Source organism: Suillus plorans, assembly GCF_016647745.1.
Source record: "Suillus plorans strain S12 chromosome Unknown HD556scaffold_32, whole genome shotgun sequence".
Taxonomy (NCBI): domain Eukaryota; kingdom Fungi; phylum Basidiomycota; class Agaricomycetes; order Boletales; family Suillaceae; genus Suillus; species Suillus plorans.
Window position 1 is genome coordinate 187,041 of NW_024537416.1, and position 24,291 is coordinate 211,331.

At 48.5% G+C, this 24,291-nt stretch overlaps 9 protein-coding genes across 9 annotated transcripts; 4 read left to right on the forward strand and 5 right to left on the reverse strand.

The window, feature by feature from the left end:
• Positions 1–203: 203 nt before the first annotated feature.
• On the forward strand, positions 204–2,230 carry HD556DRAFT_1479779 (uncharacterized protein; the record flags this gene model as incomplete). Its single annotated transcript, XM_041308601.1, has 7 exons — positions 204–395; positions 441–551; positions 601–933; positions 986–1,134; positions 1,188–1,341; positions 1,393–1,587; positions 1,644–2,230. Coding segments are annotated over 7 exons (1,275 nt in total), but the record flags the coding sequence as incomplete, so codon positions are not given.
• Positions 2,231–3,832: 1,602 nt separating this feature from the next.
• HD556DRAFT_1308838 (uncharacterized protein) lies at positions 3,833–4,928 on the forward strand (the record flags this gene model as incomplete). The annotated part of the gene is made up of 5 exons (XM_041300200.1): positions 3,833–4,140; positions 4,256–4,331; positions 4,445–4,544; positions 4,675–4,760; positions 4,821–4,928. 5 exons carry the CDS (start codon positions 3,833–3,835, stop codon positions 4,926–4,928), a joined length of 678 nt encoding a protein of 225 aa, XP_041159603.1.
• A 793-nt stretch (positions 4,929–5,721) lies between these two features.
• HD556DRAFT_1238204 (uncharacterized protein) lies at positions 5,722–7,012 on the reverse strand (the record flags this gene model as incomplete). Its single annotated transcript, XM_041297960.1, has 5 exons — positions 5,722–5,889; positions 5,938–5,984; positions 6,037–6,121; positions 6,181–6,396; positions 6,446–7,012. The coding sequence occupies 5 exons, from the start codon at positions 7,010–7,012 to the stop codon at positions 5,722–5,724; spliced, it is 1,083 nt and encodes a 360-aa protein (XP_041159604.1).
• Positions 7,013–7,742: 730 nt separating this feature from the next.
• On the reverse strand, positions 7,743–10,018 carry HD556DRAFT_520085 (uncharacterized protein). Its single transcript, XM_041310850.1, has 2 exons — positions 8,820–10,018; positions 7,743–8,757 (listed from the first exon to the last, which is right to left on the reverse strand). The coding sequence occupies exons 1-2, from the start codon at positions 9,655–9,657 to the stop codon at positions 7,967–7,969; spliced, it is 1,629 nt and encodes a 542-aa protein (XP_041159605.1). The 5' UTR covers positions 9,658–10,018; the 3' UTR covers positions 7,743–7,966.
• A 53-nt stretch (positions 10,019–10,071) lies between these two features.
• HD556DRAFT_1375603 (P-loop containing nucleoside triphosphate hydrolase protein) lies at positions 10,072–12,721 on the reverse strand. The gene is made up of 4 exons (XM_041303085.1): positions 12,574–12,721; positions 12,420–12,513; positions 11,842–12,364; positions 10,072–11,793 (listed from the first exon to the last, which is right to left on the reverse strand). The coding sequence occupies exons 1-4, from the start codon at positions 12,620–12,622 to the stop codon at positions 10,462–10,464; spliced, it is 1,998 nt and encodes a 665-aa protein (XP_041159606.1). The 5' UTR covers positions 12,623–12,721; the 3' UTR covers positions 10,072–10,461.
• Positions 12,722–12,974: 253 nt separating this feature from the next.
• Positions 12,975–13,973, forward strand: HD556DRAFT_1479781 (uncharacterized protein; the record flags this gene model as incomplete). Its single annotated transcript, XM_041308602.1, has 2 exons — positions 12,975–13,220; positions 13,270–13,973. The coding sequence occupies 2 exons, from the start codon at positions 12,975–12,977 to the stop codon at positions 13,666–13,668; spliced, it is 645 nt and encodes a 214-aa protein (XP_041159607.1). The 3' UTR covers positions 13,669–13,973.
• On the reverse strand, positions 13,716–16,207 carry HD556DRAFT_520508 (uncharacterized protein). The gene is made up of 4 exons (XM_041310851.1): positions 15,751–16,207; positions 15,592–15,693; positions 14,718–15,541; positions 13,716–14,662 (listed from the first exon to the last, which is right to left on the reverse strand). The coding sequence occupies exons 1-4, from the start codon at positions 16,046–16,048 to the stop codon at positions 13,826–13,828; spliced, it is 2,061 nt and encodes a 686-aa protein (XP_041159608.1). The 5' UTR covers positions 16,049–16,207; the 3' UTR covers positions 13,716–13,825.
• A 95-nt stretch (positions 16,208–16,302) lies between these two features.
• HD556DRAFT_1238414 (uncharacterized protein) lies at positions 16,303–17,313 on the forward strand (the record flags this gene model as incomplete). The annotated part of the gene is made up of 4 exons (XM_041297970.1): positions 16,303–16,494; positions 16,547–16,705; positions 16,757–16,973; positions 17,024–17,313. 4 exons carry the CDS (start codon positions 16,303–16,305, stop codon positions 17,311–17,313), a joined length of 858 nt encoding a protein of 285 aa, XP_041159609.1.
• An 84-nt stretch (positions 17,314–17,397) lies between these two features.
• On the reverse strand, positions 17,398–19,500 carry HD556DRAFT_1238427 (major facilitator superfamily domain-containing protein; the record flags this gene model as incomplete). Its single annotated transcript, XM_041297972.1, has 14 exons — positions 17,398–17,493; positions 17,542–17,660; positions 17,715–17,761; positions 17,812–17,870; positions 17,920–18,061; positions 18,118–18,171; positions 18,226–18,300; positions 18,347–18,390; positions 18,450–18,487; positions 18,545–18,729; positions 18,783–18,911; positions 18,964–19,074; positions 19,127–19,340; positions 19,398–19,500. Coding segments are annotated over 14 exons (1,416 nt in total), but the record flags the coding sequence as incomplete, so codon positions are not given.
• Positions 19,501–24,291: the final 4,791 nt, after the last annotated feature.

Genomic DNA, 24,291 nt, shown 5'->3' on the forward strand with positions numbered 1-24,291 from the left:
CGCTAATGGCTTCAATGGCACCGTCTCTGATGACGGTCCAACCTAAGTAGTCCAAACTTCTGTTCAAGGACATTTACGTAATCGTCCGCAATCCATTAAGCACTCGTGGGAATTATAGTAATAATGGATGTTGTACAATGGAGGCACAACTAAAGGAGGTTCGTGTCTTGATGGACAACTAAATCAAAGTGTTGACTTACTTGCAGCTCATCCCATTCTTAAGGGATAAGAACCCACAAGTCCGACAAATAGCCTTGTCAAATCTGCTCGGGCAAACACTAGAAGGATCTCCGCATAGAAACATTTTTTACCATGGCCTCGGGGGAACAGGCTTACAGAAACCGAAGGAAACGGATATCATCCGTGATCTTAAGCTTTTATGTCGGGATCAACTCGTATGTATACCTATTTCAATTGTGATCAAGCGATGATGGTCACAGGCGGTTGCGCACGATGCTTTCCGTGCATTGGTCAATCTCTCCGATTCACCATTGCTAGTACCATTTTTATCGGAACCAGCCTTTCTCACTTTCTTGGTATCATATATCTTGGTTTGTGCTCTACGTCATGTTTGTTTCGCAATGTCTTACCGCTTCGTAGAACGCAGATTCCATACTTGCAGATCTGGCATCCATGCTGCTTTCCAATCTAACTGCCTCATCTTCACCATGCACAGCTCTTTTAGCCTTAAATGTACCCATATTAAAAACACCATCTTCACCGAGTTCTTTTTTCCCAACTCTGGCCCGTTCTGGAACCTGTTTTGCGCCAGTGCCTTATCCACCAGGAGAACCACAGGATATCCTCGCCTTACCGCTCCTTATCGAAGCATTCGTAGAAGGTGCATCGATGGATCCTTCCGGAGATAGAGCTTCCAGAAAACGGAAAGGAGAGCTGCACTTCCTCGCCAGTGTCTTTGCCAATATCAGCACAGTCAGTTTCTCTAGAATCAATTACATCTTGACACTAAAGCCATAATGACTAGTCTCCGGCTGGTCGCACGTTTTTCATCACTTCACGACCAACAGATCCTTTGAACCCCAATAGTACTAATGAGTATCCTCTCGCTAAAATAGTCGCGTTCACTGAACATCAAGACACAATACGACGTGGTGGTGTGGCCTCGACATTGAAGTAGGACATCTTCCCTGCTTTGACATTGAGTGTATCTAATGCCTCGATCACAGGAACTGCGTTTTTTCTTCACAAGTTCACCGAGCAATATTATCTCCTGATACTGAAACTGTTGTCGTTCCTCCGTCAACATTGTCTGCCCCGGGTATCGATGCACTGCCCTACATTTTGCTACCGCTAGCAGGCCCAGAGGAACTTGATCTAGAAGTACGATCGCAGTAGTAGACAGCCCAAACCTGCTGATGTTGTGCCTTCCAGGACCAAGAAAAATTGCCATCTGCACTTCAGTTCCTTCCATCCACGAAGAAGCGAGATCCGGATCCTGTCTTGCGCTTGACGCATGTTGAAACATTACTGCTTCTATGCACCACGCGATGGGGCCGAGACTACCTCAGGGATCATGGAGTGTATGAGATTGTCAGAGGGGCACACATGGAAGAGACCGTCGACAAGGTCTGTTTCTGCTTACAATTCGTCCTTTGATCAAAAGTTTCTCATAGACTATTCAGGTATCTGAGCACATTGAGCGCCTCGTCCAGCTTTTGAAAGGCGACGAAAGCGCAGAAACGGTCGATGGGTGCGATGTGGTGCGTGTTGGAGACCAAGATGATGATGATGACGACGAAGATAACAGAATCGAAGAAGTATAAGTAGTCGTGAAAAAAAAATCTCTGATTGGGTTTTTGTGACAATTAGATATTATGTGCGCGAGCTTTTTTTAGGCAGGACTGTTCTTTTCTGTCATGCCAGGAGTACTCATTGGACGTTGTCTTACTGGGTGCTACGGCTCGGAGACAAGAGTCCACTGCAATCGGCGATGACTGCCGATGAGGCGAATTTCACATTCGTGCATAGTTCGGATCCACAGTCATGGTACGTCTCTTGACGGAGCCTGGAATCCGGCGGCAGCCGCTTGCTCCTCAGCACATAACCAACAAAACCCTTTATCCAGCCATACCAACTTCTAGGTCCTTTTATTTTCGGTGCATTCTTTGTGATGCATGCAAAGAGTTGAGTAGGCGTGTGCTTCTTACTAGGGGTGAGGCAAATGATGCACAAGAACGTTGGGCATGGTTTGTGATTGGTTGTCAACAGTGAGTGCTAATTTAAATTTGTAATATGTGATATACACATCCGTCACGCATAGTTCCGAACGCTGGTCTGGGATACCGCCTTCCGCAAGCCGATGTTGAACCCCAGGGTTTGACACGCCTCTCTTTTGAACCCCAGCATGCATCCTTGTTAACGCCATGCTTCGACTAGACTAATTAGTCTATAACAGTTAGCAAAATCCAAAGAGCATCTCGCAATTATGCAAGGTCCTTCTACCTTGAATGAATCCATAACAAAGGATGCGGTATGTGAATCATGTATCTTTCTGAACTTATCCTTCAGCCAACCCAATTGTATCAGCTGGGACCCAAGCACGTCAATATCGTACGTATGGTGCCAGACCCTCACTCACACAAGGGTCACGGCCCTAGTTGTGTAATTAACACGGCTTCTCTGCCGGTAAGTTTTACATATCCATATTCATTTACTCAAACATTCTTTATCCTTTCTTAATGAAAGTGGCAGTGGATAAGTACGTAAATGATATTCAATTTGCGGCTGCTCAGGTTTATTTACCAAGAATACTTAATTTAAATCATTGCGAGCCGTACTTCTCGTACTCACACGCGATTTCTTTGTTTCAGATTTCCTTTTTCCTCACACAGGATTCAGCATCCAGAGAACGCCCAACTGTAATTCGCATTGCCTCCTCGGCAATCACCTGGTGGTATCTCGATACCCGGCTTAAATCGTGCATGTGAGTTGTGATCTCACATCACCTTGACCTTATAGCGTTAATCGATTTTTTTTTGCTTCAGAGTGGAATCCTTTGAGACCGTACTACGACCCTATTTGGACATAATCTCGTCATGAGTTTTCGATCGTATACGCGCCGATCCATTTGCGACTGCATATACTACGGGTCGATGACCGCTCATTCTCGTCGATCTCGTCGATGCTGTCGGGGAGTTTTCTCACCCTCTTCACTGGCAGTAACGGTCTCCGTCGACCAGATCCGGAGGAGGTTTAAAATTGGGAGCTACATAATAACTTCACGAGGCGGTGCCATATCTTGCGGGGGGTCTGGGGCTGCTCACGTATAGGACCCCAAAAGTTGAAAAGATAAACTTATTAATGGATGCTTTCTACTCCCTCCTCTGTTGACACTGATACTGTGTCTGAAAAGCATTTCTCCATGAGGCAGTGCAAGTATTTGAATCAAGGGAGATCATGGGCTATCCTCGACTGGATCAGAAGGCTGGCACTCGTACAATACTTCATCAATGTTCTAATTATTCACTGAACAGATTATGCCACCGGACTCGGCCGAATGTATGCACTGCGTTCCCCGCAAGCCGGTATGGAACATGCTCTTTGATTAGGTTTCACATGCTGTTACTAAACCCTCAGTCGTGCTATTCCAGTCAGTCGTTGGTTCCCTTCACCACTATCCTCCTGGATGCGTGCTTGAGGTTACCCGCATTTAAGGTCTGAGGGACGTCAGATGCATCCGAGAAAAGGGTGATGATCTTCAATAATTATCACGCGCGAATGTGTCGTAGCCCTTGTGCTGACACCCAATGGAAGCATCCTTGGACAACCCGACTGATCCGTTGAGTCCTCAGGGGACTCGACAAACTCCGCGATGCCCCGCTCAACGGCGCGTCCTCTGGGACATCAGAACTTGTCTCTCGATATGATGCCTGTTATTGCGGCATCATCATCCAACGAAACAACTTTCTACGTGTACCTCTCAAGCGAAACAGACTCATGGGGCATAACTGCGCCGTCTAATACTGCGGATCCGACAACTTGGCCAGTGCAATGGGCGATACCACCGCATTATGAGAAGAATAATGAAACACCGAGGAGTAGCCCGTTGATGGCAGTCACTGACTGCCATCGTGCACGCATCCCTGTCAATAGCTGTTTAATGCTCGAAACCATCCTCAGGTCAGGTCGCATGCATTAACGATCACTGTTCTGATTATGATATTTACTGGTTGCCGATATTTTCCACTGCAGTTCCCCTGTGCATTTATCATATTCATGTCATTAAATTTGCCAGCCCAACCTTCTGCGTCCAGGCGGCAGCGAACATATCACGCTCGAGGTTTAACGCGTGGACAGCAATCACAGCGAAGGTATGTCACGACGGCGAATAGTGGAGCGAATAATCCTCGCTGACATGAGAGAAAACAGCCCGCGTGTCTAAAAAAACTTTTGGTGCAACCCTGCATGATTATTATATGTCCAGCAAGCAAGCAGTGTTATCGCCCGCGAAGGTCGTCGTCATATTAAGGACTTCCAGGCCAACGAGGTAATTTTGACCCAGCGCGTCAGTTTAGTGATGTCATGTGAGTATCGGCTGTACCATACTATGGCCACGTTTTCTTCATTTATGCACGAGGCACCCATGATAAGTAAGTACAGAATATTAATTCTTCTGTTCCCCACTAAGCACCACTGACGGCATGTTGTCACCAGTTCGTGCACCCACATTGACCGATTTCGTAGTCCGCTCGGCATTTCGAGGGCACAAAATACAACCTGTTCCAAAGCCGCTGGATGCTGTGAGCATTACAAAAACCCCTTATCACGGCCTGACAACTCTCTCATCGACTGCTTGTCAGATGGTATTCATTCGAGTTCATGCATGGGGCATCAAGATTTGTGCCAGACGAAGTGATGCACGTGATGTAGGGATGTACGAGCTACTTAGTACTAGGCAACTTGAATAGTACTTGTTAGAAAAAAACAACATTAATCTGTTGTTGTCCTGACGGACAATATGATGACAAAACAAAATATAGGAATGTATGAGAAAATGGTGTTTTTTTTGTGCATGAAAGTAGGTTGATCAAACAAGCTTAGTATCCGATGAATGTCTTACTACGTGTGATGACTCTGATGAGGATGAGCCGCAACAAAGGGTCGCGGCCTTTGATCGATGGTCATCGGTCGGTCAATTGATTCCTTGCGGTGCTGGAAGTCTGCCACAAAAATTGCAACTTTGTCATATCGTCCCTACTATCTGGGAGGCAGTAGGAGGTGCCAATAGGTGCCAGTGAAGCGCTACTGGTGATGTAATTCCGGTTTGTGATCACCGCTGGAATTCCAATGAGTGTCCAGCTAATAAAATACCTAAGATGCGCAACTCGCAGTCAAGTGAAGCAGCGGAGCCTTGCCATCTGAAATTCATTTGTCTGTTGAAGAGGCACCGATAGGTGCACAACGTGGACCAAAAACTGTGATGTCGAACGATAGATTCTTAGTTCCTTCGCTTCGACCGATTAACCTAACTAAACGCCGTGATGCGAATTACTAAGAGAAATGAGATTGACGAATCTGTAACCTTATCACCATAACAGACACTGCAAAGTGGAGCCACACCAACCCTGACGCGTACTGAGGAGCCCCTCGAACCCGGAAAAAACTATTGTCATGTCATTGAAAGGTCCAGCCGTTGATAAAAATAGTAAGGAAGGCGGGCGAGAAGCAGGCTGGACAGATTAGAGCATCACGGGTCCAACTTCACACTCTCCGTATATGATCACCTAGGTCGCGGTCTTGTGACCCATAAGAATCGTCATCATCACTTCCACCACTGGACGCAATAACAGAGTCCTCCATGGTGTTATGAGATCCTAGGTCTTTGCTATTACCCCCGCGGGACCGTTCCCCTCGTGCCCGTTTTTTCAGCTGAAATAAAACATGATAACAAGAATCAGAGGGTTTATGTTGACGTACAAGTTTAGCATACACGAGGCCACATGCGTTGCACAAGGTTCGAGGGCCTAAACCAATATAAGCTCGAAGCATGTGGCTTACAAATGAAACCGCGCTAACCTAGGGGGCCACGCCTCCACTCAGGGGTCGAGGTTGCGTTGCAACCAAGGCAAGTTTGTCCTTCCTGAGCATGTTCCTCGGCCTTCTGAGTACAGAAAAGGAAGCATCAACATTTTAGTATATTCCCCATGGCAGACGATTCACCTGCCGCTTTATAGCCGGAGTTTCCTTGTCGCTACCGCCAGTAGATGGCCTCGTGTCAGGGTTTGACTGCGCAACTGCTGATTGTAACATTTGTCTTCCGTAGTTCGCGGACTGGATCATACGTTCCATGGTTTCAGGCGGTGGGAGCCGCGCAGGAACTCCCACGGACGCCAGGGATTTGGTACCCTCGAGTATCATACCGTAGGACTCTACCATCTGTTAACAGGTCAGATATTGACCGCAAAGGGATGACTGTAGGACGTACCTTCCCAAAATCTAAACTAGGATTGATAATTGGACTTGGAGCCAGGACTGGTGACTCCTTGTCCCGCCTCTTACTCTTTTGAATAGGCGATGCATGAGCCGACCCAGGGGCAGGGGGATAGCGTTCCTCTGGGCGGCGATTCTCAACAAGTGGTGGATTGGATGGACCAGCGGCATACGATCGTGCCTCTGCATGGGTGGTCTGAGAAACTGGCTCCGGGCGGGCTGCATTTGGGGTATACGCCACGTCTGCCGTGATGGATGTAGGTTGAAAGGTCCCAAATTGAGGGGACCAGGTTTCAGGCTGCCATTGAGGCTGCGACTGAGGAAGAGAGTATGATGGAGCAGGCGCATAGGGCGCTTGTTGTGTATATGAAGACGATGCCGCAAAAGTTGTTTGGTGGTGTTGCGAATGAAACTGAGTGATGGGAGAACGTATCGGCCGGGGAGGAGCCTGAGGAGGTGGTGCCGACACGTAAGCTTGTGTAGGATATGTTTGATACTCATAAGAGGTTGTCGATCCTCCTTGAGGATTAGAATAAATATATCGTTGATGATCTGCGGACATTCCAAGAGTTGTTGGAAGGGAGGAAAAATCGCCGATGTTTTTAAAGCTGGGCACTTGCAGAAGAGAACGCGAAAGAGGTAATTCTTCGACGCTGTTGCGATTAAAGTGCGTAGTGCGTGTTAGGAGCCTCGAGGCTATATCCCCGAAATGAAAGATAGATCGTCAGAAGTCAATCAATGACAAGTTGGATGAATGCAGTGGGGTGAGCGAAATCGCGGTGCCGCGCCAAATAAACAAGAAGGAGCGACAGAAAGATGTCATTTAGGACACAGAGTCGGACAATGATCATCGCGTGAAGCGACACATGGCTGTCCGCATTCGTTGCTCAATCACGGACAGGTCGAAAATGGCCTCACAAGTTTTGATCAGAAACGCACGTTTCGCCTGAAGTTTGTGGACAAAGCTTGTTCGTCAAGATGTGATGGATCTAGTTTACGTGAACAAACGTGATGATCAATCTCGCGAAAAAGTGCCGCGGCCGTGCTAACCTGTGTGAACCACTGAGTAGTATTACTTACCGGTGAGCGGTGACCTTCAAGGCCAGCAAACTAAGTCCCAGAACGAGTGCGATATAAGAAGATAGCAAATGCTAAGCAGACAGTGGAGGTAAGAGAAAAAGTTGCATTTGAAACATACTCTGAGCTTCATGCTTTAAACGGTGACGCTTACACCGATCGGCGAGACTTCCATCAGGACGCCTCACTGCACGCGGCTGCCCCGTGGAAGCCGTCTTGTCACCGGCCTGCCAAATCACAGTCATGGTTCTCTCTGTAGGTAATCCATTGAAATTGCCTCATATTTGCCAACGCGACTACCAATAAATTCCAAATGTCCGTCCATTAGATAAAGATGCGGCTTGTGATAACATGTCAGTAAGTAATGCGATGCCTTCCACGACTAGCGATGGCGTATGCAAAATGAGACGGAAAGAGCGGAAGTGGATCAGTAAATACGCTATCCAGTTTGTATGAAATCCTGCCCTCTAGACCTGCCAATATCCGGGCCTTCTTTCCAATTAGACTCCTTCACGATGACGGGGGATTGCGCAGGAGATGGCTCATAATCGTTGTCGTAATCGTCTTCTTCATCAGATGATGCCAAATTCGCAGGTGTCTTGGAGGCGTTCAGTCCGCCTGCAGCACGCTCCTGCGCACGTCTTCTTCTACGAAGGATCTGTTTTCGGTTCTTCACCGCTTGACGGTGCTCTAACCCCTCTCCATAGAAAAGGGAGTATTCGCAACGTGGGCAGATCCATTCATCTGCGGGATTGACTATTTGCGCAGTGGGAGTAACCGTGTTTGCCTTCTTGCGTCTGCGAGGCGGTATTTGTGCCGAGAGGAAGCGAAGTGGAAGTGGCCCAAGCATGTTCTGAGCATTAACATTCGCCTGAACCATATTAGCCTGCCCAGATGAAGGAAGCCTGGAAGGAACGTAATTTTTGCGGTGATGCGGATTTGATGCAATAGCAAGTGCATTTCGCTTTTTCTTTTTGCTTCCCTTGCCTTTTCCCCCTGGCATTTCCAGAAACTCCGCTGACTGATCCCCACTTTCAGCTGTGCCTTTAGGTGCCCGCTGCTGCGTTTTCTCTCCCCGCTTTGACTTAGCTCCTTTGCTTGCCGTAAGTGCTGCTTGTTTAGCATCAGTAGCTGCTTTTGTTACTTTAGCCGCTTGACGTGCGAGTTCATTTTCGAACCGATTTCTAAGTGCGAGCACCTCCTGTTTTGTCGCAACGAGGCGATCAGATGCTGAAATTAAACCAGTTCTGATCAGGTTCTGACATCACTTTGATAACTGGACTGCGACTCACTTGCACTGGAAAACGTGAACGCGAATTGAGCGCTTGGAAATGAAGGCTTCTTCTGAGGGGGCAATGAGGCTGTACCTGCATGAGCTTTTGCCGCGCGAGCAAGACGCGGACCAGGTCGACGCGAGAGCCGTACTTTAGGCGGATTAGAACCAGATCTGATCATCGAACCCGCAAAGGGCAAATGTGTCGATAATGCTTGATCAAGGGCAAGTGTATCGCCAAGGGAAAGGGCTCCCAGGACGGCTGCAAGCTGGCGCTTTCGATGCTTGAGCAGCTCCTTGTGCTGGAGACCTGCCAGCGTTGATGGGGTGATCTTACCCTTCCTGGGGGTGGGGGTCACCGATGGTGGCAGGGCAGAAAGGTCAAGGCCGTGGTTAGCCCGACCATTCAATAGAGCCAAGTTGTCCAAAATCTCATCCTCTGCACCCAACTGTGGCTCTGCCTCTCGCCCTTGCGCCGCGCCTGACATGTTAGCTGGCACCTTCCTCTTCTTCGTATTTCCAGGCTGCTGCAGATGATCTGTATAGTCACCCTCACTCTGGTCCTCCTCCGACCTTCCCATTTTCCCGAGCTGATACGCCGCGCTCAGATCAAGGGTGTCTCCATTACGGGTACCACCGAACACAGAGGCGTAGTAAGAATGCAGAGAGAAGGAGTCAGCATGAGCAAGGAGTTTTTCTGCGAGAGATTCTGTGCCGAGAATGTCGGCCATGGGATGGGTGACGTCTGCTGCTGGAATGGGCGCGTCTGAGGTACGTCTACGTTTGGGTAACGGTTTAAGCCTCCTCAACGGCTGAAATTCCGGCTCATCGGATGCGGGAGACGATCCTCGATACATTGTGGCAGAATTTCAATGAAAAAGAGATAATTGGAAGAAGCTGGCAAACTGTAGCGTCTAAAGCAAAAAGAGCGAAGGAGGGAACGTCTCAAATACGTACGGCTTCCGGCGCTGGCCCTTGTGATGACGTGGAGACCAACTGCTACAGGTCGGTGGCCACGACAGCCGATCCATTTTCGCACCCTCCGGAGTCTCACCAGAGCTTGAGAGTAAAACGGCCTGCAATGGGAAGGCGTCTAGGAATTGATAAAATAAGACAGGAAAGACTACGGTACAGGATATGCGATGCTCTAACAGTAAAAATTGTCTCGTGAGGATATCAAATAATGTCCGACCGCGCGTCGCAATGCCAATAAATGAGTGGATATCGCGAAACGACGACTGACAAATGATGTATGCTGCTCATGTCTACGGCCCGCCGTTTAACGTCTATCTATAATGCGGAGAGGGGGGTGGCGCTTTGGGGGAAAGAATTAGGAGTAGACATACCGCACCGAGACAATAGAAACACAGACGACGAATGTAAGATAGGCCGTATAGTCTTCATGATGAGCAGGAGCAACGAGACAAACCAGGTTGAAAGAGCAGCGCAAGGAGTCCGTGCGTGAGAGAGGAAAAGAGAGCGAAACACACAGCGAGATGGATGTTTGAGTGCATAGGGCAAGGAGTTTGTTGTTACCAGGGACATTTTCATGAGTGTGAAATCGAGGCGAATTGAGGAAATCCGATGGAAGTTGCAGGCCGAGAAGAACTTGATACACTTGAGTGGAAGGCGGATGGATTCTGGGCGTGGCGACAGTATATTTACCACCAGCCGGATCCACCACCGCTTGCTCCATTGTTATTATAACCTCCGCCGGAACCATAACCTCCACCGCCGCCATATGAAGGGGCATTGCCGTAGCTCATGTTACCACGTCCGAAGCTTCCACCATAGTTGCTGGCACCGCCATAGCCAGACTGTCTGTAATCGCGGTTGCCACCACGACCACGGGTTGCAGCACTGCCACCTCCACTTCCACTTCCACCTCCACCTCCACCTCGGCCACGACCGCCACGGAAACTTGATCCGAAGGTCGTCTCATGTACGACACTCTCCAACCACGAAGGAATCTCCTGATTAGCCTCACGGAGAAGTTCGAGAAGATCCCGGACAATGTTTTTGTTTCCACGATTAAAGAATGCAGTGGAGACACCGGTGTTTCCGGCACGACCAGTACGACCAATGCGGTGGACATAGTCATCAATGTCCGAAGGCAGGTCGTAGTTGATCACATGGGTGACGTTAGGAATATCAAGACCACGGGCTGCGACAGCAGTAGCTACTAAAATTGGAGTACGTCCGGTGCGGAAGGTCTGCAAAGCCATCTCACGCTCACGCTGGGAGCGATCACCGTGGATGGACGTGGCAGGGAGGCGATTTGACATGAGGAAATCAGACAACATGTCGGCCATGCGCTTGGTCTCTACGAAGACGAGGGTCAACCCGCCAGGAGGATCAGACGCGAGGAGATCAAGCAAAACAGAACGCTTGTCATTGTCCTCCACGTACTCGATCTTTTGGGTGATGTTCTCAGAGGTTGAACCGACACGGCCGACAGAAAGGAATATGTAGTCCTTCAGGAAGTCTCGTGCGAGCATTTGGATATCACGTGGGAATGTGGCACTAAACATAAGTGTCTGGCGATCTTCTACGCCAGGCATGTCCTCGCCTTGGACGATCCTACGAATCTGAGGCTCGAAACCCATGTCAAGCATGCGATCAGCCTCATCGAGGACAAGGTAGCGAATGTTTGCTAAACTGATCCGACCACGCTCAATGAGGTCGACAAGCCGTCCAGGAGTAGCACTAAGAAGATCACAGCCACGCTCGATCAGACGCAGCTGCTGATTAATGTCGGCACCACCATACACCACTGCCGGGCGAACCCATGAGCGGTATGCAAATTTGCGTGCTTCTTCGTGAATTTGACTGACAAGCTCGCGGGTGGGAGCAAGAATAAGGGCAGTAGGGTAGGCTTTACGTGAGCGTGAGTACCCCATTGATGGGGTCTCAGGTGGTGGGGCACGAGGTCCAGAAGCGAAAGAGGCGGAAAAAATAGGAAATAGGAAGCCTCCTGTCTTGCCTGAACCAGTCTAGAGTGCTACGTCAGCGGCTACAAATTACCCAAAAAAAATACACACCTGAGCACAGGCCATTAAATCTCTGTTACCAGCGACAATAGGAATGGAGTACTTTTGAACGGGAGTCGGAGTGGTGTAACGAGCGAATGCGATGTTCTCCAAGAGAACAGGGTCTAGTGGGGGATTCGTGAAAGCTATAACGGGGTCTGGGACTCCAGCGCCTGTGGCCTCAACAGGAATATCATCATACTTCTCGAAGTTGATGCCGGTGTGTTGCTTGGATGGATCAGTCGGATCTCCGAAAAGCTCCTTCTCCATGCGAGGATTGCGAGGGCCGACGACATGAACACCATTGCGCCAGGCACCGAATCCGGCAGAATCACGCTGTTGGCTATCTCCACGGGGTTCTCTGGCAGTCCATCCGTTGCTAGTTGGGCGACCTGCCCAATCACTTGCACTGCTACCTCCACGGGTAGGACTGCTGAATGCAAGAGCGACATCTTTGCTACCTTTGTCGGGAGGACCACCTCGGAGGGGTTCAAATGCACGGCGAGGAGAAGCTTGGGGCTCGTTCCAGCCGGTCCTGGGTACGAGCGCTTGATTGACACAGGATGCGAAATCAAAAGGAAATTACGTACCCGTTTGGCTGTTGCGGGGGTGGTGTAGCGCGCTGCGCATTTCTCATGTGAGGTGGGACGTATGCAGATTTCGTTCCATTTATGCCGAGAGAAGCTGAATTAAAGATATTAGTTTGGTGAGAAGGGAACAAAGATAATATGAGTGAGCGCGTACCAAACTGAGTCTCTAGACTTTCGTTGCCGTTTACAATTCCATTGGTCATATTAAGTCGAAATGATGAACTTGACCGTTCTTTTTTCTGTCGTTGAATGTTCTACAGAAGGACCGATGTTGGTGGATGAAGAAAGAAAGCTGAGCAACCACAATTTTGATAAAAAATTCCGGAGCTCTCAGATGCTGACTAATAAAACACCGTGAATGGTTAATTATTCTCATGCACTGCTACCTACCAAGCCAACGTAGCTCTATAGGTTGTTACTTCCGCCAAGCACAAAACTAAAATGTCTCAACAAGTTCAACAACCTTCAGCAGGTCAACACTCGCATGCTCACCCACACCCTCATCCTCCGCAACCTGCTCAACAGGTTATGCCTGCTCCACAACCGGACCCAAACATGCAGGCTCGCATCGATGCCGATTTTAAGTCTGTAGACTTAGCAGTAGGAGGTCCGAGTACTGCATTCGCTTTCTGCAACACGCACAAGCTAGAAAAGTGCAAGCAGTGCAATGTAGACTTTACTGCTCTCAATCGTGTTTCGAAGATTCTTGTTACGAACCCTACCTTGCGCTGTCCACCTCCTCCAACCGTTGTGCAGCAAAAACTCTCGCAGGCAGTGGCAAATATGAAGGATGAGGGCAATGTATGTCTTCCGAGTTTATTTGTCTATATTCGGTTGACTGTTTGCACAGAACCTATACAAACTCAAGAAGACTAGAGAAGCGCTCTCAAAGTACAATATGGCAGCGAGCATAGCCGTGCAGAGACCAGCTTGGGAAAGTGCCGCAATACTACGAGAAGAGCTCTCGACTGTGGTGTCCAACCGCTCAGCGGCTCTTCTTGACCTCGGTGACTACCTCGGCGCACTTGTTGACGCCGAGACCGTCATTTCCGTCCGGAGACAATGGCCGAAAGGTCATTTCAGAAAAGCAAAAGCACTCGTCGCGCTGGGCCGCATAGAAGAAGCTAAAGATGCCATCTCTCTTGGCCTTCAGTTTGAGCCTAATAACACTGTAAGCCACTCCCATGCCCAGGTTGACCTGTGTCTCACATCTTGCTTCAGGAGCTCAGCGGATACATGCTTGAGTTAGACAAGCAATTGACATCGCGTAACCAGCAAAATACAGAAGAAAAGTCGGTGCCTGTCACCTCGTAGTCTACATACAGACTGTATCCATATACCCGTGGATCATTATTACCCATACATGAAAGCTCGATGCATAAATTACAGTTAGGCCATATTCCTCCCTATGTGGGTCTCCTTCGGATCTTATCTTTCAGTGGCTCTAGAAGTCGCTCAGTCTCTATACACTCTTCTGGGAGCTTGAACACCCGCAAAACGATGTCAGGCCTCATCATTAATTTCGCTTTGTTTACGCGGTTCTGCAGCTCGAGACGTTTCCTCTCCGCCTCCGTCATAGGTAGCGTAGTCTGACCCGTCGCCCGTCTGAAGTTGCGCAAAGACAAAGAGCTGGAACTCGACCCAGCCGAGCTTATGGAATCAACAGACATTCTTGGTTTGGTTTTGGAATCTGCATTTGCGGGAGTATCAAATGAGGAAAATGATTGGGGGGGCAAGGTAAATTTGGAGGTGGGTCTCTTCTTCACAGACGGTCCCGGTTTTGCGATGTATGGCCCCGACTCTTTCAAAGTGTCCGTGTCAGACATCGAACGAAGGGGGTGTGGACGAGTAGTAAAGGTTTGTGCTGGCAAGCTCGTCTTCTTGGCTGGCCCAGAAGCCTTCATGGACATGAGACTCGCCAAACTACCTGTAGCATCTGCAAGCCCCGTGTCGTGTACATCTCGGATGAACACAGCCAGAATCTGCTGCGGACGCTCCATAGCAATAGATGCATATAGCTCCAGATCTTGCTCGCCTGAATCCCCAATCAGGATGAACTTCGAGTCAGGAAAACCATCAAGGATTTCAACCACGTTTGCACGCTTGCGGGTGGCAGGATCAGAAAGAAGGGCATTGAAGAAGGATCTACCATTATAAGATTTAAGGGCAATAGATCCCCGCGGGAGGTCGGATATCTGCAAAAATTCTTTGATGACTGGGAGCAGTTCAAATGGAGAGTTAGACTGCGGATTATGAACATGAACATGAGTATACTATAAAATGTGGCATGGCACTCACGACGTAATGGAAGCAAACGCCTCGTTCCCACATTGACTGGTACCATTTCCCCATCTCTGGAATAGTCGTCTCCTCGAGGTCCTTGACAAAAACATTGCGGAAGACGGCACGAGCGCCGCTCGTGATATTTGAGAGCTTGACTGTATCGTCTATATCTGTTATTACACGGATAGGTGAAGACGTGATTGGAACGACCACCGAAATGTTCCTTGGAACGTCTGTGTGGAACAGGTATGCGGGTGTGGGCGCGGGCTCGGGTAACAGCTTTGCAGAAATGAGTAGCTCATGTTTTATGTCCGATCTGTCTGATGGTCTGTGCTGTGCTATAGGATGCCTGCATAATTCTTGCCAGGGGATCTTGAAGGGGTTTGCAAAGGCGCCGTCTGGTCCAGTGACTAGGTGTTCAGTGTACAGCGGACCATCCTCGAGAGCGTCACGTTTCGAATCGATGTCGCCTGAGACAGTAGGTACAGCAAAAATGGATATTTGGATTGTGCGGGATGATAACACGGATGACCAGAATGGTCGCAGACGCGCCTCGAGGTTTGTGTGCTGTTTTTGCAGTGGAGCGCTCACAAACGACGCTGATGTTTCACAACTTGGACGTGGTGTCGGTTGAGGGTCAGACTCGGACTCATAGGTTTCTTCGGTAAGTTGAGCCTTTTGTAGGTCCCTCATGTGTTCGAATTCTTTATCTAGTTCCATCTCGAAGTCATCTGCTATGTCGCCTGGACGGGGAGGTAGCCTGATGCCGTCGATTTCTATCATAGATGATCCTTTGAGGGGCGACTGTTGACCCGGTAGTTTGGGTAGAGATGCATAACCTGATCATGACCTCAGTTTAACGATACAACATAATTTCGAATAAGCTTACCTCTAGCTAGTCTTAGAAACGCACGCTGAGAGCGGGTAAGACACTCTGGCGGCCTACGTGTAGCCGCATAACCCGAGACATAAACAAGTAAGTCAAATGCATCTGCAAAAAGTAGGCCTTTGAGCCGAGTGAAGCATGCACAGCAAGAGAGTTGCTTACTTTCATCCTCATGTTCACTCGCAAGACACAAAGATGCCCAGCCAGGAAATAGAGTCACTTCGTCCGTGGTTATTACATCCGGTCCACCCCGTCTGATTTTCTGACCCGCCCACTGACTCCAACTCAGCGTCGTCATCCGCCCATCAACATAACCACTCTCTCCTGGTCTGGGCGCTCGACGAGCAGATATCACTGTGCGAAGGTTCTGTTTGGAAATATAGGATTTCAGGCCGGCCAAATACGACGATGGGCGAGGGTTGCTTGCAGACATTGGTCTCTTCAAGAAAGCCGTCTCCATGCGGTTACATCAAGTTGCTAAGACTGAAATCACCATTTCGTTGGCACGGGGTTTGAGTACAGGCGCCTAAAGTGTAGGCCACCAGTTGGCGTGCAGGCACGCGCGGCGCGTGACTCAAGTCAGTGACTTCATTTGGGATTTATTTACCCGGACTGGTATCTGCTTGAATGCGAACCGTCTTCTCTCTAAACAGACAACTTTTATTGGTTAATAATTTGGCGCAACGAACACAATCATACCACAGGACACGATACATGGATATCACACAAGAGCTGAAACAGGCGGACAAGAGTAGAAAGAAGGGTCCATCTCCAAAGCTTAGGGGACACCCTCGCGATGATCCACGGACACGTGTATCCAAGAGCCTGAGCTGGCTACTACGACATGGGGCAAAAAATGCAGGATTAGACATGAGAGATGACGGGTATGCCAAAGTCTCGGATGTGGTGGGTTGTATGAATCTTGTTGACGTTTTGTAGCATTAATCATTTCGGATAGCTCTCGAATCCTATGTTCAGAGATGTCAATTTCTCTCAGCTGCAAGAGATTGTTGACAAAGACCAAAAGCAACGATTTCACCTTCTAGCAGAGCCTCGGTCATCTGACTCCCCGTCTGACATATGGTGGATTAGAGCAAATCAGGGGCATTCCTTGCAGGTGAATAACTTATAGTCAAACAAATGTTTGGTTTAAATATCTTGATCGCAGACCGTCACGCTAGACATGCAGCCTATTACGTCTGCATTAGATGTGCCAATGGCTGTCCATGGCACGACACTTAGTGCCTGGGAGCTCATAGGTAAATTTACGTCTATGAGATGGTTCGTCCTTCTAACACATCTGTCAGCTACGCAAGGCCTATCCAAAGTGAAGCGAAATCACATTCACCTTGCCCAAGGTATTCCGGGAGATAATGTCATGAGCGGTAGGTGACACCTCATCTGCTTGCGTTATCCGATTCACGTTCTATAATAGGGATGCGCAACTCCTCGCAAATCTTGATTTTTGTTGATTTGCAGAAAGCCCTTGATGCTGGTGTTCTGTTCTACTTGTCCGCCAATGGCGTCGTCCTGACAGAGGGAAACGAAGGGTTCCTGTCACCAACGTATTTCCAGCGGGTGGAGTTTGCCAAGGGGCGCTTGCCGGTACCAGGATGGGAAGGTGCAGGACCAGTTGTACCGCGGGCATCACTAACTCAGTCCTCAATACCCGTCCAAGATCTTCTAGTTGCACAGTCAGATCCAAGTACAAGCGAATCTATATAGTCTACTTTCAAAGCGCTGGCACGCTTTGCTCTAATATTTTTCGATACCAATGGCATTTCATTCTCGCTCCTCCGCGATGTCTAGTCACTTCTCCATATTGTCTTGCAACTCTTCTTCCTCCAGAATTTTTCGTGACACCTTGCTTCGAGCACGAATCCTAGACCCATAAAAGAAAAGTACCTGGCCTTCATTTAATAACGACCTGACAGGTAGCTAGTTCTGTCTTACCCATGGTATGGGCACTAGCGCAGCACCTATGCATCCGAACAGGGTCAGACCCCATTGATACGTCAAGCGAGCAAACATTTGTGTCGTGAAAAGAGGAAAGATCGATGCGGCCAAATTTCCTAGCGATTCATAGCGTTAGAAGCATTCGAGAGTTGTGGAAGAGGCGAACTCACGACACATGCTCTGACCTGCAATGGCTGACGACGCATATATCCCATAGCTATGAGATTAATCAGTTTCATTCAATCGCGCAGGCCAAAATATCTTCACCAATCTGCGAGATACAGAAAGACCACCATGTAAATCACAAACCCGCCAGACATGAATATCTTGAGAAATGTCAGTGTCATATCTGTGAAGGAGATGCGTAGGACAAACAGTGAGACCGATTGCTGGCACTATCCAATGTATTTCCGGTCTTGCTGTCCAAGCATAGATGAATATCCCAATCGGTATGAGGGTTGCTGCAACACAAGGGAGATAAAGACGCGCTTCCTGACGTTTCCGAGGATAATGTTTCCTAATTTGAACATCTCCATGATCCGTAGATGTGCAATGTAGCCAGCACATGCTTACTGGTATAACTTTTCCTGATAGATGTTAGCAAAGTATCCAATGAAGCTCCCAAATCTAAGCCGGACAATGGTAAATCATCATCATGAGTTCTAGATCCCGTCGACTCACACGAGGGTGCTGAAAACAAATCCTGTGTTCTGCACGTCAAATCCGTAGATCGCCTGGAACTCGGCGGAGACAGACCTATACATGAGTTAGATGGTAAGCACAACAACATGGAACGGCGTACTCGACAAGGGCATAGACAACGCCCCACGTAAACCCAATCCACAACTGCGTGAAAGAAATTATCCTGTTTAGCTCTGTCTATAACAAGCAGCCGCAGATCCTACGCTGAAACTCTGGACGACAGGCTCCGTCAGCAAGAGATCTGAAAAGAGAAAAAATGTCAGCTGATCCGTGTAGATCATCGGTGAAATTTCCTGACATATTGGTCGTGTGCACGAAATCTTGATCAAAGTTATCAAGCTTTGTTTTTCAATCTCTGCTTTCGCTTGGTATCTACAATCTCCTGTCTCTTTTCGCTTCTTCCTTGCCAGGCGAGTTAAAACTATGGTAGCGCGCGTTTCTTTCATGAGCAACACAACAAAAATGAAATAAGCCCCTGTAAAGCTGTAGGAAACTTTAGTCAATGCAATATGCGTGACGTGTTTCAAGGGACTAACATAGCATGAATCCACTGAATCCACCTCCAGCCAAGGCGAGGACTTGCCTCTATTACACCGGCAATTAAGGGCCCAAGGCCCGTTCCAGCCACAGCAACAAGAGCGAAAAACGCCATAGGTCGTCCACGCCTGTGAAGATAGCTGTAGCGATCAAACAAGTCAAAATCTCGAATTGCTCAACTCATGTGGCTTCCATACGTCGGCGACCGAACCACCCACCAAGGTTGCACCTGTTGAGCCGAATGCGCCCCCGAGAAGACGTCCAAGTATGACGGTCTGTATGTTTGGTGAGCTGCAATAGTCTATGAATCAGCGTCACGTCCGTGAAAAGTGAATGAACTTACAGGGCAATCATAATTTCTGTAAGCATGAATGCAAATGACGAGACGATATATATATTCAGGCGACCGAATTCTTCCGTGAAGGACGAAGTGATGAGAGGAACCATGCCAAATCCGATTGACCACATGCTCAATCCGATGGTGGCCTGAAACTGAGTGCAGTTTAGCTCCTGCATCATCGACTGGTAGCCCATGGAAAAAGAGGCCGCCGCTGCAGCTGGAGGCACAAGATTCTGTCAATTCTCTGATCGCTCCATGATGTAGATTGGATTACCGACTATCCCAGTGAAAGCACACGCCACCAATGTGATGGTCCACTTTTTTTTGTACGAGAAGTTCATGGGATCTCGTATGTCATTATCTTCGAAGATGACCTGTTACTCATTAACGATTTGAACATTGATTGAGGCTGAAGAAGGAGAACTGAAAGAGTACTTGCAAGAAATTCATCGTTGTCCTCGGACATACGGATCATTGACGAAGGAGAGCTAATAATGCCACATTTCTCTGACGCTTGTACGGTCGTCATGAGCTTGTGTACAATGAGGGTACGGGTAGGTATCCAACTGTATTTTCCAGTTATTTAAAAAGTCTAGGTGATAGTGGCACGAGTTCTCTCATGACTAGGAAAAGTCACGAGCCCACACTGACACAGAGATAAGCCATTGCCAATTGGCCGAAGCCTTGTCGGAGTGCATAGTTAGCTCAGCTTGGAACTAATCTCGAGGAACCGTAGCCCAAGAAAGCATGACCCTGTGTGTGAACGTTGATATGGATTATAAATGGGGGTCATCGGACAAGATTTAAATCGACATTTCAAAGAACTCGTTCGAGGCATTCCTATACGTTTCCTGATTGCGGATAGTGAAGACAGCGCTGTGATGGCTAGAGTCAGGGACGCAGATACCGGCACGTTCGTCCGAAAGGCAATATCTTTGACTTTTTCGGATCAGTAGCCAGGTAAACGTTTGATTCGGCAAAATGGCAAATATATGTGCCCGTGATGATGCGGGTCAGGCAATAATGCTCAGCTCGAGGTTATATGGGCCTGCGAACGAAAGGCTGTCATTGCATGAACGTTGGGGTGAATGCGAAGAGTTGTTCCAAGACAAACTCTTTGGATGGATCCTATATGGTACTCACCTCGATTATCAGGCAAGCTGGCGTGCGCTACGAGTTCCGAGTCATGATGGAACGGAGGGAGTTAATAGTCGTCACGTGCACGGAGCTATGTGCGCGTGACTGGTGGCAACCGATCAATTTGGGAAATTTAGAGTTTGACGGGTCAGCTGCAGGCTGCAGGAGGCCGTGACAGCGCTCAACAGCTCAATTGAAGAGGACGTAAAACTAAGACTCGTCTGCCAACGTCGTACAAGGCCAAATAGGAGAACGAACATTGGGCCACTTACATATATGAATCCCCATTAGTAGTGTAACAACCAAGCCCACAACGTTCTCAGCAGGTCCGACGAGGCGGCAGAACGCTTGCTCTGCAATCATATCTACTCCAATGAAACTGGCCACCATGGTTAATTATGTAAATGCAATTATCTGGAGGAACCCTCGCGATCTTTTTTTAGTAGCTGCTTCTTGTTGTTCGGATCGCGACCCCGTGATAAGCCTTACTCGCGGGTGACCAGTCCTCCACGTTGAATGTTGCAACACGCGCAATCTAACAGAACCTTGGTTATTAGCGAAACCTAGAGCTTGATACGTTGAGTAATGCTAATAGGCTGCAGCCACTTATCACGAACAGATTGGCGGCGGATTCTGCGAACCTCAATTTCCACAATGATGATCTCGTGGCACAGAATTCCGTAAGAATATCAAACGCCTAACTTGTAATATTTGATTCTATATCGGCCCTGGGCCAGCTGCCAAGCATAATGCATAACTAACCGCAAACCCTGAAGTACACTCAGAGTTGAGTGCACCTGCTTTTATCCTGTTTATGACCTCTTCTAAAATTTCTGTGAGATATGACAGCTCAACGCTATCCTAGTGAGATCACTCAAGCTCGCGATGGCAACGAACCATACGCAGGGCGCCACAGACACCAGCCAGAAAGGTATACGCATTGGCTCCCCATTTACACACAATCTCACATTCATATGCACCACAGAGTAGACGACGTGGTCACTGACAACCTGGCCCAAAACTATCCCACAACATAAGACTGCATTATTCGCCGCCGCTTTCAGTGCCAGAACGTCCAAGCCACTATGCGTGGGCTCGTGTCGTTAGACTCATCTAGTACGCCCCTCACATGAAACTGCTTTAGCCTATACAGCCCATCTTCTGATTCCTGCTGGGTTCACACAACGTCAATGAACCGTATGGCGGATGCACCCATCCTCTATTTTATAATCATATTTGATGTGCTTTGTCCCCTCGATCATGCATCCAGTCCGAAGCATATGGATTCGGATGCAAGCGACAATCCAACAACATGTAGTAACGCCAAGTACTACTAGTACTATCACTTCTTGGAATCAACTGTGTTGTCCTCGACTGATTGATGCCGACCTGAGGCTCAAGGCTCAAATTTCAAACATCAGCCCACCAAAGTACCGTCCCCTCCTGGCCTGAGGAATATTGAAATCAAGATGAATCTGGGAAAGGCGGGCTTACATCCACAATTCACGCCTCGCGACACCGCAGTCACCTACCAGTGCTTTTGTTGCTTTCTCATTGCATCAACGAGCGACGTCCTCAGCTGTGTTATGCATGGAGCCGAGAACGAGACAAGGACAAGGGCGGGCCGCAACAGTTGCGGTTCTCCTTGCAATTTTTCTTACTGTTTAAATGCAATTTCAATGTCTTGTATCTCACCGGTGCATCCTGCCAATCACTTGTTGCAAACACGAAGGGAACCCTATCGACGTTCAAGTTTTGTCACTGTTGGATAGTCTAGGTCAGCGAGGCTCAGAGCTGAGACTAGAACCAGTACTCCTGATTGATGGAGTTCCTGATATCCAGTGACAAGTCGATAATTAAACGTAGTTTGAGTGCAGTGAGAGCCTGCAGAGTTGGTAAAACTAAAAGAAGTCTTGCACCGATACTTGCAGGGTGCGCGATTCCGATGAGATGGGTGTGGGAGAAGGGTTAGTGAACGACAACAAACGAGTTTGCCTAGAGTTTGTGAAGCTGGGAACTGAGATGAGCGACAAGCAGCGTGCTGGAGAGGACGCTGGGCAACCTCTGAAAACATCCAGTACGAGTGTTTAGATTAAACTGAGAAGGCAGAAACCAAGGCAGAAATTCCTCTGTCGTAGCACTAGTACTAAGTAATAGCGGGTTTGAGTTGCGAGAGGCAGGGATCCGATGTACACGTAGATTTCAGGAGTCGACTGCATGAAAAGTGATATTGCAGTAGGCTCAGATTCGATAGAGAATGGATGATACACACAAACAGTGACCGCTCGGACAGGTTGTACGGAAACCCTGCTGAAATAGTTGCTTGACATGAGAAACAAGACATTATTCATGCTACTGTCCAGGATATATGGCGTTCGCGATGCTAGTAATATTTGACAGGCCTCGGACACTATCGGCCAGATCGCTGGACTGTACACATTGGATGCAATGATACGTGTTGGATGTATAGAGGCGCTGGGGTGTTGTACTGTCCAGAAAGGTATATATGACGGCGGTGAGTCCTTGTTGTAACCTTAATGGAGGTGAACGGGGTTCATGTCCTACCAAGGTGTCTATGGAAACACAAGTCAATGGGGTGAAGCAGCACAATACACGCACCTCTGCAGCCTAACACAAAGTCCCTTCAAAGTCCATCTCGACCGTGCTCCACATCATCGGCATCCAGTAAGATGTCTAAGCTCATTTCAAGCATCACACTCTGTCGAGTTGTTGCAAATTGTGAGAGCGGCGTAACCGCAGTCGCAGTTTTTCCTGATAGACAACATATGGTAACGGCTCGTGTGACGAGATGATGCAATTGTGGGAATTGTATTGAAGATGGAGAGGCATTCGCAATGAGGTACGGGCATTGGTGGTATGGTGATGGTGAGGAAGTTCCGAGCCTGTACTACGAAATTTGGTTGCATCCTATACACAAGCAGGATTGGGAGTCGAAACGGGATGAAGGAGTGATATTGCAGTAAGCTATATGCATGCATTCGAAGGAGTGACATGGCGATGTACCGGAGTAGCTGCTCGACACGAAAAAACAACGATGTTATACAGGATAAATAGTCAGATTCGAGCGCTGGAACAACTGTCGATTGGGTGCGATGGAATACATTCTGGAAGATATAGAGACAAGCGTCGGACGCATGTATGCACTGAGGCGCTGGGAAGGTATACTGTCGAAGAAGGCGGGTATGACAGTAGAAAGTATTCTTGCAGTAACAGTTATGTATGGAGGCGTGGAGACAAACAGCCTTAAGCGTCCTGGGCGTCTATTGAAACGAGGCAGGTCGACGCCGTGAAGCATCATAAAACGCACAATACACACACCTCTGCAGGAAGACATCCACAATCCTTTCAAAGTCCACCTCCACCGTGCTCAACACCATTAACCTCCAGTAAAATGTCGGAGTTCATTCCAATCACCATCCCCCTGGGAGAGTTCACCGGCCATGAAGGATACGTAAATGCAATCGCAGTGTTCCCCGATAAACGACGGATGGTTACGGGCTCGAATGACAAGACACTTCATATGTGGGACATAGAGACAGGCGTTGTGTTGAAGAAGATGGAGGGGCATAGCAGCGGGGTGCGGGAATTGGCCGTATCACGAGATGGACAATTGATAGCAAGTGGTGATCACTGTGGAGAGGTCATCGTCTGGCACGGAGAAAGTGGCGAATTACTCACCAGAATCGAAGTCCATTCCTGTTTAAGGATCACCTCGCTGGACTTTTCTCCTGATGGGACAGTGCTGGCTACTGGTTCATATGACGGAATGAAACTGTGGGACACCAATACCTGGCAGCTGCAAGGAAGTCCAATCAAGTGTGGTGATGTCTCCCGCGTACGGTATTCACCGTCTGGAGGACTTCTTGCCATCGCAACAGTCTCAGATGATATCCAAATTTATAATTCAGGCACGAGGGAACGCGTCGCATCCTTCAATTGCAAACCTTACCGATCGTACAACTGGTCACTTGCATCATGTGCATGGACGCCCGATGGTACACGTCTTCTCA